This window comes from Clytia hemisphaerica, unplaced genomic scaffold (assembly GCF_902728285.1).
Source record: "Clytia hemisphaerica strain Z4C2 unplaced genomic scaffold, Clytia hemisphaerica genome assembly, whole genome shotgun sequence".
Lineage (NCBI taxonomy): Eukaryota > Metazoa > Cnidaria > Hydrozoa > Leptothecata > Clytiidae > Clytia > Clytia hemisphaerica.
In genome coordinates this window covers 246567-263781 of record NW_027103978.1, presented here as the reverse complement: position 1 = coordinate 263781, position 17215 = coordinate 246567, and the positions used below count along the sequence as shown (strand labels likewise).

The 17215-nt window shown below is 34.1% G+C and overlaps 2 protein-coding genes across 3 annotated transcripts; both read left to right on the top strand.

Annotated features, from left to right (window-relative positions):
* The first annotated feature begins 6905 nt into the window (after positions 1–6905).
* On the top strand, positions 6906–11942 carry LOC136810862 (uncharacterized). Its single transcript, XM_067067452.1, has 6 exons — positions 6906–7215; positions 8125–8288; positions 9278–9392; positions 10038–10341; positions 10586–10622; positions 10900–11942. The coding sequence occupies exons 1-6, from the start codon at positions 6939–6941 to the stop codon at positions 11575–11577; spliced, it is 1575 nt and encodes a 524-aa protein (XP_066923553.1). The 5' UTR covers positions 6906–6938; the 3' UTR covers positions 11578–11942.
* Positions 11943–12319: 377 nt separating this feature from the next.
* Positions 12320–17215, top strand: LOC136810861 (uncharacterized). 2 transcript variants are annotated; one of them, XM_067067450.1, is made up of 7 exons: positions 12320–12683; positions 12951–13144; positions 13346–13457; positions 13916–14278; positions 14649–14805; positions 15881–15917; positions 16352–17215. In XM_067067450.1, exons 1-7 carry the CDS (start codon positions 12437–12439, stop codon positions 16853–16855), a joined length of 1614 nt encoding a protein of 537 aa, XP_066923551.1. In that variant the 5' UTR covers positions 12320–12436; the 3' UTR covers positions 16856–17215. The 2 variants fall into 2 exon arrangements, with proteins under 2 accessions (XP_066923551.1, XP_066923552.1); XM_067067451.1 differs by having other exon boundaries at positions 12335–12683; positions 13916–14077.

Here is a 17215-nt window from a genome sequence, read left to right as displayed (position 1 = left end):
TGTATCTTAATCCTGGAAATACTATATGATTAAAAGATTTCCTTAAATTTTGAAGAAATTAAATCGATTAAAATCTAAAATGAAAACTATAAGCTTTGCAGTTTAACTGGGCAAAATTATTAAGTTCTAAATTATTGGCCATAGCTCCTAACCACTTAGGCTGCACGCATCCCCTCTGATATGATTTGATATAGGGGATGCGTATCGTCTAAAATATTTATGTCCTAACTTACACCCGCCTTTTCTTTTTTCTTTTTTGATTATGCGTCATAGCAATACAATGACTTCTTTTTTCTTTGTTCAATAAATGAAAATTGATAATTATGAAAACAACAGCACAATGACTTAACTTTTTTCTTTCTTTGATTGGATGTGACGAAATTATGTAAATTTATGCAAATTTTGGTTACCCCAAATTTGAGGTTACTCTCGGACGAGAATTTCATACACGATGCACATCCCCTATAACAAAATAAATTCTGGGGATGCGCGCAGCCTACTAACCACTTGACTTTAAGCATATATCGAGAGCTATTATGAGGAATTTCAAAAATAAACAGAGGGGTTTAAAACTTAACCGAATTCTTTGCTGAATAAAATTGATCATACTCCGTAAGGCCCAGGTTCGCGGACCACTTTGATCTTTTCCATCCAGATTTGGAATGAATATTAAAATATAGGCTTCTGAAGGCGGTAATTGGCTAAGACAAAGCAATCGCTTCAAAAAAGGGCATAAAGAAACATAACGATAAATAAACATAAAGATCAGAACCCAGCCGCTTTCGCTTTCGTTTTAAAGCAAAAGGTAACGTGGTTTTGAATGATTTGGCTGAATAACCATGTCGAATCGTCGCATTCGCCCTTTAGAGCAGAGCGTGGTATGCACAGAATTGATTAACAAACTGTTATGAGATTACTCTAAGGGTCACTTTTTTTACATCCTACAAATAGTCCTTTTAACTCGAATCTCTAGCTCGGATGTCCCCTTACTCGAACAAGTTTTTTCTCGTCCCTTTAGTTAACAATGCCTTATAAACCAGCTTCCATAACCCGAAGTTTCCCTTACTCGAACAATTTGTGTTCCCCGTGCGTGTTTGAATCATGGATACCCCGCTATACCTCAAGGGCGTGACTGTAAAATTAAATCGAAATAAAGGATCAAAACATTCAACAGTGCATCTAGTGCGAGTTTGTTTACTCGGAGGATTATGTAACCAAAGTATTAGTTGCCAGGAGTATCTTAAGCTGGAACCGACGGACTGAAGTAATGAAAACTTAATATGGTTATGTAACAGTAACAGTCCTCCTATCCATAATGTGATACACTCTTCGAGTTAGGTACTTTTTAACAATTGACGAACTAATTACGGAAGATAATTGAATTGTATTGAAAGAATCTAAACCCAAGGTATTCGAACACATTCTAATACTAACTCATTTAGGTACGTGTTAGAGAAGGTAAAGCGACCCCACATTTAGATCCGGAAGTAGAAAAATTATGATGAAAATAGAAGAATTACCGCAGGATGGGTAAAATTTCTCATTCCCGGGAAACATTCTTAGAAAATTTCCGGGATACAAATGCGTAGATAGTACCCAGCGGTTTTGAGACTGACCGCCTAAAAAGTTTTCTACCTACCAAGAGTATTGGTCTTTTTCCGTGATAAGGTTGCAAATAAGAAAGTGTTCCCAGGAATGGGAGAGTTCAGCCTTTCTACCAACTATATTTACTCTGAATAGAGATTTAAAAAGACGGAATTTCCGCAACCCTAGATTTATACTTAGTCTTTAAAGGTTTTGTTTTTAAATAAGAGTGATATCGTTTGCTTACTCGTCAAGCTTTTTCACATTGGATTGACAAGAATGTGGAGCAAGATTGGTCAGAAAGAGGAAATGCTTATATCAGCATAATATAACAATAGGCAGACACTGTCCTGATATGTAATATGTGTCTGATATGAAACGGAAATACTTATGTGAAAATAAAACCTTTAAGGGGATGTGAACCGGTGACCAGTTAATAAAGGAGTGCACCAAGTTCTCATTACCACACCCAATGCAATACAAATTAGATTTCTGGAGGAGCCAAGGTCTAATCCAGACTGTCACTTGATTTTCCAAAAGATTCAAAAAGTATCCATCTAAATCTATCAAAGGCAGCATACGCCGTTCGGAAATCACGCTATAATTTATTGGTAAATCCTGCGCGAATTAAAGAGCATAAATACATAAAAAAACGTTCGAAAAATACTATTTCCTTCATCGTTATCTTCAAAGAGAGTTGTGGAGCTAATTTCAAAGGAGCCAATGTCCTAAGTATGAGCTTAAAATCGAAAACTTAATAAGTCGGTGGATTTAAGCCGCGAGTTCATTGTTCGAGTAGCCAAGAGACAAAGAGGACTAACACTGACAACCGAATAGAACAATGTACACGTCTTTTATAAGAACAAGCTATACAAGTACAAAATATTAAAAACAAAGTTAAGAATATTATAACGCTTTATGGACTCCAAACATCCAATTTCTAAGGAAATTGCACAAAAATACCCACAAAATTAGAATATTTTAAGAGAGTTTTGGGTCTAACAGTCAAAAAGTTAAAAATATCCGAAGGCCTCAAAAATTTTGGATGTTCTTATAAAAAAGAATTGTTTAATGAGAACAAAATATGGAGACCGTTTGAAATGGATACTTAACCACATATAAGTAACCAGGAAATTATGAGGTAATTATTGGGTTAATGAAATTCTAATTAAGCAAATTTTTCATATCGGATACCAACCCTAATAATCTCTATGTAGACAATAGTATGAATACTGGACGATTCTACACCTCAGATATAATCTCCATCGACGCTGCTCATCTAAGATTTTCTACACTTTGTATAAAGGATTTTACGTTGGGTTTATGGATTCAAAATTTCTTTTGTTTTATTTTTAATACCAATGAATGACTGGTTAATTTGATTTAATGAGTTTTTGACGTTTATGTTAATATGAGTATAATGCATGAAGAATAAAAGAGATTAAAATCGCAAAAATAAGATGATGTGAAGAAAGGAGCTTGGTCATTATTCGTTTTCATATTCATCAACGTGTTATTGTGATGCAACGCTGGCCGATATAAAGAGGATGTGGACAATGAATGATATATTGGAACGTCTCTAGTTTCCACATTTTAGTGGGAGGCAACTGTAAGCTAGGGGCACTGGCTTCGTAGAGATAGTTTGAAGATTGATATTTTATAGTCTGTCCCAAAAGTCGATAATCCAAATGAAAGTGGACAGACTATATTATCAGATGAAAATGAAGATGATATTAACAATGGTATATTCGACGTCTAGTTTTCACAATATAGTGGGAGGCAACTGTAAGATAGGAGCACTGACTTTATAGAGATAAAATTGACAATGATAATATTTAACGTGTCTGTAGTTTCACATTTAAGTGGGAGGCAACTACAAGTATTACCTACAGTTCATTTGAACTATAACAGGTTTGATCACTTTCAGACGTTAGCTTTAATTGTTTTAGTCCAATGGGGTTTAATTGGTTTAATAAAGTCTAGGTATGTGTTTGGTTTCAAACTTTGGAGTGGTCATAGAGGATTGGAAAGTGTACAATACTCAAATATATAAAATCATTTGACAAAAAGGTGATACCGGTTGTCATTCCTACAAAAATGAATAGGTATTTCATAGTGTCCTCCCCCCCCCTTTTTTTAAAGGGGAATATTCTTTGGCAAAAATGCCAAAAGGGGGGGGGGTAAAAACCTTTTTGATAAAATCAGGGGGCAAAAATTAGATACAAATGGGAAAAATCTCTAGGTGGGGGAAAAGATTTTCAGGCTTCAAAGCAGTAAAATATAGCATGTTTTATGTAATTTCTAGGAAAGCAGTGTAAAAACAGAGAAATAACATTTTTTATCCAAAAATGTCAATTTTTAGTGAAAAACGCATGAAATTGGGGACTTTGAAACTTCAAAAAAATTTTCGAAAAGGGGGGATTTAAAAAGGGGGGGGGGGGTCAACCAGAATTTTTCAAAATCTCAATGGAGGACAACCAACCCACCAGGACACCATGTATTTTGAAACCTTAAAAATTCAAGTAAGAATGGTTTATTGACAGCTTTTTTAAACGAGTTTCCTCCTATTTAAAACATTCATCTAATTGTTTTTTACTGTACGTAAGAAACCTCTAAGGCTAAGGACAGCAAGAAGTGTGTTTAAAAGCACATGTTTGAAACAGATAAGATTAAGAGGAACCAGCATGCTCTTTATAATCAGAAAATTATCACACACTCGTATCTTCTTTTTTAATCTGCACCTCACACACCAACAATTTGGCATCAAGTCCAAAACTTTGTTCTTTATTAAGCATGTACTAATTTGATCTTTATCAACCCTGTTTTGGCAATCGAGAATGGCATGAACTCATAGGTATTGATTCGTTTAGGATATGAGAAACGAAGAGGTTTAAGTTGCATTGTCGAAGTTTAGTTGAAAATAGCTGCAAATTATTTTGCATATGATAAGAATGTAGTAAAAAGTTTATTCCATTTTAGAAAAACGTCATTGGCACCAAATTGCTTTTAAAACTTGACTTGTTCTTAATATGTTCTTTTTTTAGGCTACGTCATATATTCCTTCGTTTCGAGCGTAAAGCCTTGAGCTGTCTATTTTTTTGACAATCAGAGCTTGGATTGCTTCCAAAATAAAGCTCGTACTCTTGAGATTGTTCTTATGCAAAAGCAAGAATCGCGAAGAGAAATACACCTTTTTTCGATAAGAATTACTGACAAATGTACTGTGATTTAAACAAGATTCAACAGTGTCCACTATATTCATAAGAAAGATAAGACGTGCTGTTACCGAGTACCTACATAATTCAACCAAATAATTCCTCATAGATTCCTGATGGATTCCTTAAGAAAGTTTTTAAGAATTTATCTGATTGTGATTAAGATCTTGTAGGTGTGATTAAATCGATAATATGAGTCGATAATGAAGCAATCATTACCTCCCCATTATCTAAAAATACGCAGAAAAAAATTAGAAAAAAAGTTTCAAAAAATCATTATATCCCCCGGAAATACGCATAAACTGAAAAGGCTAATTAATACAAGTTTCGAAACGAGTTCATTCTTCTTCATCACTATATAATTTCTTTGACAATTTTATGTAATGAAACCATTAATAAATTATTGTTTTAATTAGTTTGTTTGTAGATAGTTATATTTGTTTAGTTCTGTTGTTATTTGTATGAGTAAGAATGCGAAGAAGGTAATTTCGTTTCGCTATTCTTACTCAACTGTTTGTTGAAAATTAGCATCATATATGGTAAGGAGCTGACAGTTAATAGGTATAGCTTTTTACATAAGAACAACTAAATTAAATTGATAGATGGTGTGTTTGATAGATAGTGTGTTTGTACACAAACCTTATCATCCTTTACCAACGTTGAGGCATCAAGCAATGAAGACCTATAGCTCCAGGGACAAGAAAGAGAGGAACAACTGAATTCGTATTAAAATTTATCGAGGTTAAATCTTAAATAAATGGACAATAAAACGGGCTAAAATTTATTTCATTGGATGTCAAACGTCAAACAATTAATGATGAATTATAATAAACATTGAGGGCCCCTTTAGAGGACCAACTAGTGCGTTGACCAGCCTTGATTAGGTTTGATGCCTATTCTTTAACTTTCGTACAAGAACAACATCTAGATAACTTATCTTTGAAAATGATTCTAAATCTTAGTTAATTACAGCATGAAATCTATTAAGATGATTGATTAGGAAGTCCAGCAGTATCTTTTGTGAAAAACATTTTTTTCTTTTTGTTTTATGATGCCGTTTGAACAGCGACATTACAATATAATACCATTAGAGTGTTACATCAGGTCTTGCTTTGAATCATCTTCATGAAGAAAGAAAAATTTAAATTTTTTGCTTTTTCGTTGATTTTTATGGTTTTGATTTTTAAAATACCAAAGGTCTTCATTGAGGTTTCTTAAGTATTTATTACCGAATTTGTGTCACTTTTTCTTTAATGCATGGCTGACATTTTCATATTCTATAATTGCCTGACAATTACAAAGGTTTAACTTGGTTTTCATCAAATATTTTCTGATTTAAACTATTTTGTGGAATAACACTAGTTGGATGTTTGACTTGCTTACATTTCCAAGCAATGTTGATGCGATAGTGAATATGATATTCGTGTGTATTTCGTAATAAAACTTCTTCATTAGTACTGAAAGACGGATTGACGAGAATAGCTAACTTCATGGATACTGTGCACGACAAAGGGTTTTAATGAAATTTAAAATATTTTATCAAAGCACATCGCGCTTGATTAGCTTTTGCCAAAAAGAAAAGAAAATAGGAAAATTAACGCAAATGGTTTGAGCAGAGGTCACAGTCTTCATTTTTCCAGGACATTGGTGTGAACTGTGCTTACTCCTCAGATTTCCTTTGACGTTGCAACTTTCAATACGTGATCAAGGTAATCAGGATCTTCATACCATCATATTTTCTTGGCCCATGTTCTGTTGGAATATACATTCAGGATGACATAACAAATGAACAATTTTTTCCTTTTTTACGACTAGAAAAGAACATATTTTGCGGTTATTAGTATTAATTAATTGACGATGATGCTTAAATTAGCATTGTTTTAGAAGGATAAAGAGATAATCAATCAAGAAGCCAGGGATATGGATGATGAGTTCCCCTTCAACATTATCCCCAACTCTCTTTATTTAAACAGCGTGTGAAGTAACTCAAAAGTGGGGAGGAGGTTTTCAATCTGTTAATCTTATCAAGTATTTTTGTTTTGTTATTTAGGAAAAAACTCTAATTTCATCCTGTATTTTAATCTCATTTAAATATTTTCCAGAAAAACACATAAAAACATTTTAAAAGAAGAGACAAAAATGGATACAAAATATAAGATGAAAGCATTTTCAATCTACTACGTCATGGTTATTCTAAACATAATGGTTCGCGATAACTCTGGATACGCAATCACTCGAGAGGTGGATGGTGATATTATATACCACACCATGACTTGTGATCCAGACACCACCATAAAGATTCCAGCAGGTTGTCAATGTGTTCAACCGAAGACCACAATGTATGAGGTGTCGCCGGGAAGATATTGTTCACAGCTTGGTGATCAGTTCACACCAAATACCATTGTTTACGTTGAAAGTAAGAATTTGCAATGGTTTAAACTCACCATTGATACGTGAGGGGCGAACATTTTTTTACACTCCAACCTAATTTAAAACCTCAACACCTATCTATAACAACATTTAACAAAGCTCACTAGGTCCCACTTGGAAATCACATAGAAATTTCCCATAAAAACAGAAAAATGATTTTGAATATTTTGATTGACTACATATTTCTATCTATCTGCGTTGTAGCAGAAACTAGTCGATACAATACATCATTTTTTCTGTAACCAATATCGAATCAGGAAATCGTAAAAAAAGTGACTATCAGTTACTTTTTCAGAGAGAAAAACTCAGAACATTTTTAAATGAAATCGTCACAAGTATAACTTTAAAGTCAGGGATTTTAGTATTTTCCTGGTAAGGAAAATTGAATCATTTCTAGATAGTCGTGCCCATTTTAAAGTGCACACTATATGATTTCAATTTCTCCAAATGAGAATCAATTCCCACATTCGGCCAGGAAATAGAAATAGGGCTGAGAATGGATCAAAAGATTCCAAGAGTTCGTATCTCCTGGCAAAGGACTTGAAACTGATGCCGTTTTCAATGATACCGGGTGCACCACAAAAAAGTTTCTCTCTTTGAAACTAATTTTTTGATATCTAAAAATTTTAAAAGAACTATCGAAGAAGATTCCTATTTTATTGGAAAGAAGAAAGATAAACTTAAATTTTGATGGCTCATTAATTATTAAATTCGTGTCATTAGATCAAAAGTTATGCTCAATTGAATAAAAAGTTACTTTCAGAAAGTGCTCGAAAACGTTAAAAATCGACCTATCTTTTACCAGGTCATTTTATGGGAGAAAAGTTTACTCACAACTTCAAGTCCTACTCAGTACAATATTATAATGTCTAAATATTTTTTTTCCAATCTTAAGATTGTGAATCTGGAGCCATGGACCAAATGAGTATCTACGCAAAATGTAAGCCAGAATCGACGACAATTGAAGTCCGAAACAAAGGGCCAGCAACACCAGCATATTGGGATGAAAGTTACCATAACTCATTGCGCAATTTATTTGTCATTGAAAACAAGAGAATTGTAAGTGTAAAAAATATGAGTTTTAAAACAAAATAAATTAAAAATTTTTAAAGTTTCTTCCAGCTAGAGTCTCGACGAAAAAGCCAGAGGAATAAAACTTTAAACCATAAAACCACAAAAAGAATCAAAAAAATTCAACCGACGGAATTAAAACATAGTTACAGTAGTAGAGTGCTGAGAATCACCAAATCTATATATTAATAGCCGTAGTCTGTATGTCAGTTTGTTTTTTGTTGGTTTGTTTGTTTTTTGTGTGTCACTTTCGTTTTCGCAAGCAATGTTTTGTTCTTTTAAAAGATGACTTTTATTTTGTTCTTGCTCCACAAATTTGTTTAACAATATTCGCGCCGTTTTATAAAGACTTTGTTTTGATTGATAGATGGATTAGACTTTTTCTTTTTTTTTTCTTTCTTTTCTTTTGTTTTATGTTTTCGAATGTAATTAACGACCCTATTTGATTTGAGACATTCGAATTCTTTTCAAAACAAAAGAAATCTTTTAAACATAATCTATTAAAGAAAAGAACAAATTTGAAATAAAACACAAGAATCACATAATTTGGGAATGACGCCCTTTCTGTTTTCTGATCATTTTTTTACCACAAAAATCTTTTTCAAAATATGGTTAAAAGATACGTCAGCCGGGAGGGATAGAGTCAAACTTTGAAGATAATTATTCCCTTTAATTTTGATTTCATCGTTTTTTAAGCCACCTTCCCAACATATCAAAAGACTTTAAATGCGTTCAGCAAACAGCTAAACCGGCGTGCGACGCCGGGTACCGGCTAGTTAAAGTTTATTAACACATAAATCTAATACAGTATTTTCTTTCTCAAAACCTCTTCAGTATTTTACAGCAATGTTCCATAAAATACCAAACTTTACCAATTTCTATTTTCTTAGGGATATCCATTAGTATCTAATGTTGTTGAAAGTTTATATTGAGGTATATTTTGATCAAAAACTCAAATCAAATCTATTTTCTTTCAGAGTATTGAGAATGACAAAGGAGAATTAAACGGGTTACTGGTCAAATACAGTTATCGATGCCACGGCGAAGCAAAACGTCGCTGTCATATTGTTAAATTCAGTGGAACACAAAACTGTAAGTCTCTCATGTTGTAAAACAGAATATCAATAAAATTCTTACAAACTAGTAATTCAGAGATCTTATTCTCAATCTAAAATTTATATTTGTAATAAATCAATACATAACAGATATTTCTCAATCCTGTATATCAATTGACATACCGGTAAAATCTCCAAATGTTATGTACCCTATAAAATACCAGTTAACTAAGAAATATAATTTGACTCCATCTTATCTAAATCTTTTCCATTCAAATTTCGGGGTGAACCGGGGTCAATAAGTTTTGCAATTCACACCAAATTTTGTTGCCAGGACCGTCATAAACGATGGCAGACCTTTTAACCTTGATTTCAAAACATTTCAACTAGAGGAAATTGAGAAATTGGCTTTTACTAAAAAGAATTGTGGTAGTGTATTTGTAATCGGTGTATAGACAAGCGAGGACAACTTTCACTACAGCATACAGAAGCAGCTTTGTGGTGAACAAAAAAATATGCAACGAAAAAATATCTTCTAAAAACTATGAGACTTTGCTCTGATCACGGGTCAGAGAATACTAAACTCATAATTCTAAGAGTGCAAAATTTGCTAGTAGACGGTCATCTTTAGGCTGCGTTATCAGAAAGAAATTCTAATCGAAAGCATCATTCTCTTTCACAGATCCATACAAGCCTATCCACAGACCGATGCCAACAACAACGACAACGACAACAACAACCACGACAACTACAGCAACAGAAACCTCGACGACACCAAACACTACAACAAGAGCTATAGGAAACACAACAAAATTCACCATGAAGAACACGATAAAAACAACACTAGAGACACAAAGAAATATTACCAATGATGCAAATACTGATAAAGATGGAAGAGATATGTTCCCAATCATTGTTGGAGCAGCTGGAGCAGGATTGACCATACTTCTTTTCTGTTGTGTGATTGTCTTATGTTGTAGATGCAGGTATTTCATTCAAAGTTTGCCATAATACTCAACAATTCTTCATCTCATTACGTATGAATACTAATAGATTTATCCAAAATAAAGAATTAAAGTGTTGGAACAAGCAAAACAAAACCAGAGCTTTGTGCTCTTCCAACGGTAGAATTGGCATTTCGGAAAAGACCTGGTTCTAGATAAGCTCCATAGAAATGATGGTTGCTCAGGTAAAGGAATATTTTTGTATCTTCTTTCTCGTTATTTTTAGGAAAAAGAAAGACGAAGACAAAGAGTCTGAGAAAACTGTAAGTATATTATAATTTGCAATTTATAAACAAGGGATGAACACTGTCAAACCTCTTGCACATTTTTACTTTAAGAGAAAATAATATACCGCTTAACTTAGATCATGTTCGCACGTAACGGTTCCGTTTCGCTCCTTACGAAATGGGGTCATTCTATTGGTTAGAAGTGATGTAAAACTCAAATTCAACCAATAGAATGGCTTCATTTCGTTTCAAAGCGAAATGGAACCGTATTGTGTGAACATGGTCTTAGCAATCCCTTTGTTATCAATTTTAGAAACCAATCGAAAGAGAAGATTCTGGTTACTCATCACCAGATCAATACAAAATCAAGCACAACGAAGGATCCTTCAAATCATATATCCAAGAATCACCAGAGTATCAAACCTTACATCACAAACATACACCATCTCAATATCGATCTTTAGAATCTGCATTCAATAATGGTGGTTATAGCGACCTACAAAAACCTGGTCAACTGCCTGTATACGGTGTTTTAGAGGAAGAAGGGGAGCTTTACGAGGAGGCACAGGACTATCAAAAGATTGAAGTTCCTCCTCCTATATATGGAGAACTGGAGAATGAACCTGGTAACCAAACACAGCCAATTTACGGCGAACTTGAAGAGAAAGACCCTGATTATCAGAAATGTAAAGATCCACCAATTTACGGTGAAATTGACGATGATACGAACTATTACCATGAAGCGGTTTATAACGAACTTGAAGACAATGAACCAGAATATAAAACACTGGACGATATTTACGTTAACGATGCTCATCAGACAATTGATAAAACGGACGGACAAGAATCGGCTGATAAGCCTAGAGTAGCACCGAAACCGAAGTTTATACCACCGTTGAGTCCAGACATACGACATAAGATAGCGAGAAAAGATACTCAGCTGTATAATAGTTCAACGAACGAGGTTTACGATTTGCCGTCACCATCGTGAGAGAAAATAGTCGTTTGGCCCTGCTTGGTTCTTGTACTTTAAAAAGCAATATCTTCCTTATCGGTATGAACAAAGGTAGGATTTGAAGTCACTTTGTTGATCCTTGTAGAAACTTTCATAAAACATTATACAAGTTATCAGATGAAAAGAGACGGTTATAACAAATACCTGATGCTGGATTGACGTTAGAATTGTACTTTCGATAAGAGAAAAAACGCTGGAAATAATCGAACCCTCAAGCCTGGTAACCTGAAATCGACACCCACATTTTGATTATTTATTAACAATAATTTTGTACATACTTTCTAAACGTATTTCTAATGTAAATAGTCAATTTCGAGTTGAAAAAAACATTGACACAATTCAAATGATGTTTCAAAATCTATACATATAGGGATTAAAAATACCTAGAAGTGAAAGTTTTAATGATCATAACTTGACCATTTTCATCGCTTTCTTCACATTTTAATAGTACTTAAACAAAAAAATGGCAAAATTTCGATTATAAAAAAGTTTTTGAAGAAAAAAAACAGAAATTAAATTGAGGTGAGATTTTTAAAGACATGTTGGCACTGGAATTCAACAGAAACCGTTAAAAGAAGAGTATACTGTTTGATCATTCAGCACTATGTATGACTAATCAGAAATGAATACCTCTTATTTTTTCAGAGAAAACCAATTATTGGTCGAATCTTAATTACCAAATAAATCTATTCAAGGGTCATTATTACGTGAACTCATTAAATTAGGAGAAACTATTCATGTTCGTTTGTTTGTCAACTGATGCGAGCTTTAACAGAACTACATTATAGTCTTTCTCGATGTGAAAGTCATTTAGTTGTAAAACACAACACGCGAAATGAAATTTATCATTGTTTTGAGTTTGTTATTACTGGTAGTAAAGCGAAGAACAGCTTTGAAAATTTTTCGGGATAGATATGGAGATCAGGACCGGATACCTTTTCCAAGGTGTAATAATCTGAAAGGCGATGAAACGATAGGCATAGAGTATGGCACTGATTGTCTCTGTAAAGAAGAAAACAATACATTCTTTGACGAAGGTGTATTTGATTGTGCAAGTATGGAACAAATAAAAAGGCATGAAGGTAAGTGAGGAAAGTGTTTAATTTTTTTAAAGGAAAGAAACAGGAAGTTATTGATTGTATTAACAATATCAATAATTTGGAAATTCGTTGGGTATAGATTTGAGAAAAACTATCCACCCTACTTCCATAATTTCAAAGCTGTCTGTTCTTATAACATTGTCTTTACGAAACAGTCGAAGGGAAATCAAATCGTATAAGAATGAGCATGAAAATTATATTAAATTTGAGAAACATATTTTCTGACTCCCATTATTTTCTTTTTATAAGGTTGTAAAAACTCTATTATAACTAAACAAACAAATGTGAAAGAAGAATTCAATCCTCGTTGCACTCTGGAGAATGGTAAAGAATCGATCAAGATAATACTGAGAGATCATTCTGATTCCGGATCAGTGTGGACTGACGAATTTTCAAGAGATCTGGTCCATGCATTGATTACCATAAATGATAATGGTATCATTGTGAGTTTTATTATTAGATTTGGAAATAAATTTTCACCTTGAAGATTATTAACACTGTTAAAGACATCTTAAGAATAATAACCGAGAATTTTTACTTTGAATGATGCAAGCCTTCATATTGAGCAAAAAGTCAAACTTATAATACTTAACCTTCTAAAATTCCTTCGGTCCAATTGTCTTGTATGTATAATTTAATTGCAGAGCTTCGATCATAAACCAAGCTATTTTGTTGGGGTTCTCGTAAAGATTGAATTCCAATGCAAAACGCAAACACCGACATGCATAATATTGAAATCAGAGGGACTACAAACATGTAAGTTAAACATTTAGAAAATTTAAGACTTTAATAATTCAAAAGGCAATTAACATATTTATACAGTAGACGCTCTCTAATTCGGGAATTCAATTTTCATCGAAAAGGAGAACGTCGTTTATGAGAGTTTCTTGTTGAAGGTAGCTTTAATATTATCGAACATTGGAGCGTATCGAACAGTAGAGTTACAGTTGACGCTCTCTAATTCGATCTTCAAGGGGGATTGAATTTTCATCAAATAAGGGAGTTTCTTGTTGACGGGGACTTTAAATTTCATCGAATAAGGGAGCCTATCGAATAGTAGAACGTCGAATTAGAGAGCGTCAACTGTAGTTGATTTAAAGAGTCTCGACATATTGAGAGATTTAATGAAAAGCAAGAATTATAGTGGAATCAGATGATACATTAATAAAGTAAAACGAGTCTTTCTAAAATAAATTTATCTTTGTTTTCTTTAGATCCCTTTATTTATGAAGGACCAGACGCACCACCTCTACCAACGACAACCACGACAACAACAACAACTAGTACAACCGCAACACCTACAACAACATTACAAACTACGACTACGACCCTCCCGACAACAACAACAACAAAAATAACACAAACGACAACAGAAGGTACTACTTTAATCACTACTCCACAAGAGCCTCCCACGACCACTGCTCAGTCCACCAATGTGGCAATTCAGTCCACTACGCCTCCGACACCTACCACTCAACCAAATCCCTCGACAACAGTCTTACAACAACTTTCCACTACAAATACAGAACCACCAGAAAATTCTATACCTTTTTCCAGTACCAAAGTCCCAAGTGAAGGTTTGTAGATTACCAAAACGCCAATCTTGATATATCTATTTATTAGACAATTTTCCTTTTTCCTAGTTCCTATAGCTTTCATTTGACGAAATCAAATTTAATTGGATGTTAAAAACTTCCTACATAAAATTGGATTTCTTGTTTGTCAAAAATATTGAACAAAGATTGACAGTCAACTTTATTAAGATCTTTTAGCCCTTCCAAAGGAAGGCGGGACACAAGGTCATCGGCCTCTTCCTTTTTTTGCAAAGAAAAACTATTGAAAACCTTTCCTATTATTTCTCTATTATAGTATGTAGTATTTAGCGCCTCACGTTATTTTTATCTAGACCGCAAATTCTCACTTGAATCTATACTATTTTCGTTTCAGAAACGACAACCAATTCGCGATCAGCCATTGATGACAAATCAACCAGCAATGACGGTGGAGATGATGATGGATCAGTTATGGTAATCATTGTGGTGGTCGTTGCGGTCGGTGTCATATTCCTGATTTTACTCGTCGTTTTCATCGTTTGTCGTAAGAGGTAAGGACAGTTTATTATGATTCAAAGCATTTTCACCCCGTACCTTATCGGGAGAAAAATTGTCAGAGTTTTATTTAGTCGGGTTTTTTTCTTCGGGGAAAAATTTTATCACCTAGAGGCATTTTCGTCACTTTCCCCCGACCAAAATTTCAAATTCGTCACTTTTCCCCAACTAAATTGTCCAAATGAAATGGTTTCTTTCACTAGCTCGAAAAAAAGATCTTGTAATTCGACGTTTAAAGCACTAATTTCGGTTAACAAAGGTGTAAAAAATTTAGATTATAATTTTGGTCGGGGATAAAAAATCGGGTAAAAGTTTTTGTCGGGTGACAAAATATCGGGGAAAAAATTCGTCGGGGGAAAACTCAAAATTTTCGTCACTTTCCCCCGACATTTTTTCCCCAATATAAAGTATCGTACAGAAACCAAATAAATCTATAGGTTACTATAATTGTCATTCTTCCCGTAATTGGCCGATAGAATATAAAGTGCATTGCGTGCTGTGAAGCGGTGTTATATTTTGTTTATACAGTGGCCAAAGCGAGGTTTCACGTCTGAGACATAAAAGTGTTTCTTCAAGCCACACAAGTGGAATTGGAAATTTTTGGGGAGAAATTCAATTTCGACTTCAAAACCACAGGACCTTTGACTTTTAACTTTGTGGCAACAAGATATTATTTTGAAAGGTTCTCAATCAGCAATTTTATGAGGAAATAATTCATCGTATAGTGAAATGGGAAACAAATTGTCTGGAAAAAGAAGTATTTTCGATTTGTAGAAGTGACGCCTATTTTAAAGGACCATATATTTGTTATCAGCAAATAATAGCTTGCGTGGTATAAGCAACAAACTGCATTCCAAATAATAAACATAATCATACTGTTGTTGGGTCAAATATTGAATTAAAAAAGGTTTGTTTGGCATAAAACATAAATACTGCATACCAGAGCAAATAATATCATGCAAGTGTAGGATGGCACAAAAGCCCTGAGTAAGGCTCTTAATTATCTTAGCCTCATCAAACCTGTCATTAAAACGTTCTAATGACTCTTTTGTTTGTGTTTTTCTTTTTCAGAAGGAATAACGGAAATGCTAAAGCATCATCGGCTGAGGTAAGACAATTTAAAAGCATGTGTGCGTGGTTGATTTTTCTAATTTACCGGAAAGAAATTAAATTAAAACCTCAGAACCTTGACATTTTGTGCAAGAGATAATTTTAAGAAATTTCCTTAGTATGAGCTTTGGCAAATACAATCCTTTCTTTCGGTTATGCAACATCAAAAGACAAAGATTGATCAATATGAAAGAAAAAGTTTTTAATAACAAAGATGGACCACCTTACTTAGCGTCTATATTACAACTCTTTACGCAAGCAGGAGGGGGTCAACAAAATAGACTTGTTTGGTCTTCCGAAGTATTTTCATTTAAATGTTGAAATTTCGTAGATATAAGAAATCTTTCTCTTATAACAACTTGTTTAAGTTTCATACTAATGCGCGTTAATATTAAATCATTCACTGAGGATATTATCATTATTCAATTCCAGGACCTTGGTCGAGATTATGCGAGTTATTCAAGTGAAATTGCCATCAATAAGACGGATCGGAACAAGAATTCGTTATCAATTGATTTGACAGATTCAGCAGAGTACCAAGACATCGGTAAAACAACACCAAATTATATTCCCTTAGAATCTGCTTTCACTAATGAGGCATACACGGATCTAGAGGGAAACAATCCGGAGTATAGAGAATTGGAACCTGAACCGGTAGTATATAATGTATTGGAAGAACCAGTATACCAGGAGACAAGCAAACCGCTACCAAAAGAGAAACCAGTTTATCACGCTAACCCACAACCACCCATGGCTCCACCAGAGCGCCGCCGACAGCCCCCGAAACCACCAACACCTTACCAGCCAAGCAAGCCAGTCGTTTCTCCACCATCCCAACTTGAACAAGAAGATTATTATAGTGCGGCTGCCTCCCCACCACAAGTTCCGCATGACATAGCGGCGCTTTACGCTCCGGTTATTAAGCCGAAAAAATGAAAGGATGGTTGTTGTTAGTTTTAAATAAAAAAAACAGTGGTTTTGTGTAGCGATGGAAGTGATGCTGTGAAGTTTGAATCTCATGTCATTTGAGTTAACCAGATCATGAAATTTTTATGGTATGTTAAGGATACTCGTCCATAAGCAAAACGACGTTGTTGAGTGTATTATATCGTTTAGTAAAGATAAAAATAACCTATTGTCTTGATCAGGAAACTCAATGGTAAGAGCACCTGGGTTACTTGATGAGCCGCCTAAAGAATGACCCTCTCTCATGAGCCGCATTATTTTATCCTATAGACATCCTATAGACAACATCTTTTGGGTTCAGAAAGTATTTGTATGATAAACCTGTTAAGA

Bases quoted from the DNA above. Each gene is read 5' to 3' on its own strand.
- LOC136810862 (XM_067067452.1), top strand. From the start codon at position 6,939: ATGGATACAAAATATAAGATGAAAGCATTTTCAATCTACTACGTCATG. The intron at 9,393-10,037 runs GTAAGTCTCTCA...TCTCTTTCACAG, and splicing joins ATTCAGTGGAACACAAAACT to ATCCATACAAGCCTATCCAC. The intron at 10,623-10,899 runs GTAAGTATATTA...TATCAATTTTAG, and splicing joins ACAAAGAGTCTGAGAAAACT to AAACCAATCGAAAGAGAAGA.
- LOC136810861 (XM_067067450.1), top strand. From the start codon at position 12,437: ATGAAATTTATCATTGTTTTGAGTTTGTTATTACTGGTAGTAAAGCGA. The intron at 12,684-12,950 runs GTAAGTGAGGAA...TCTTTTTATAAG, and splicing joins ACAAATAAAAAGGCATGAAG to GTTGTAAAAACTCTATTATA. The intron at 13,145-13,345 runs GTGAGTTTTATT...ATTTAATTGCAG, and splicing joins TAAATGATAATGGTATCATT to AGCTTCGATCATAAACCAAG.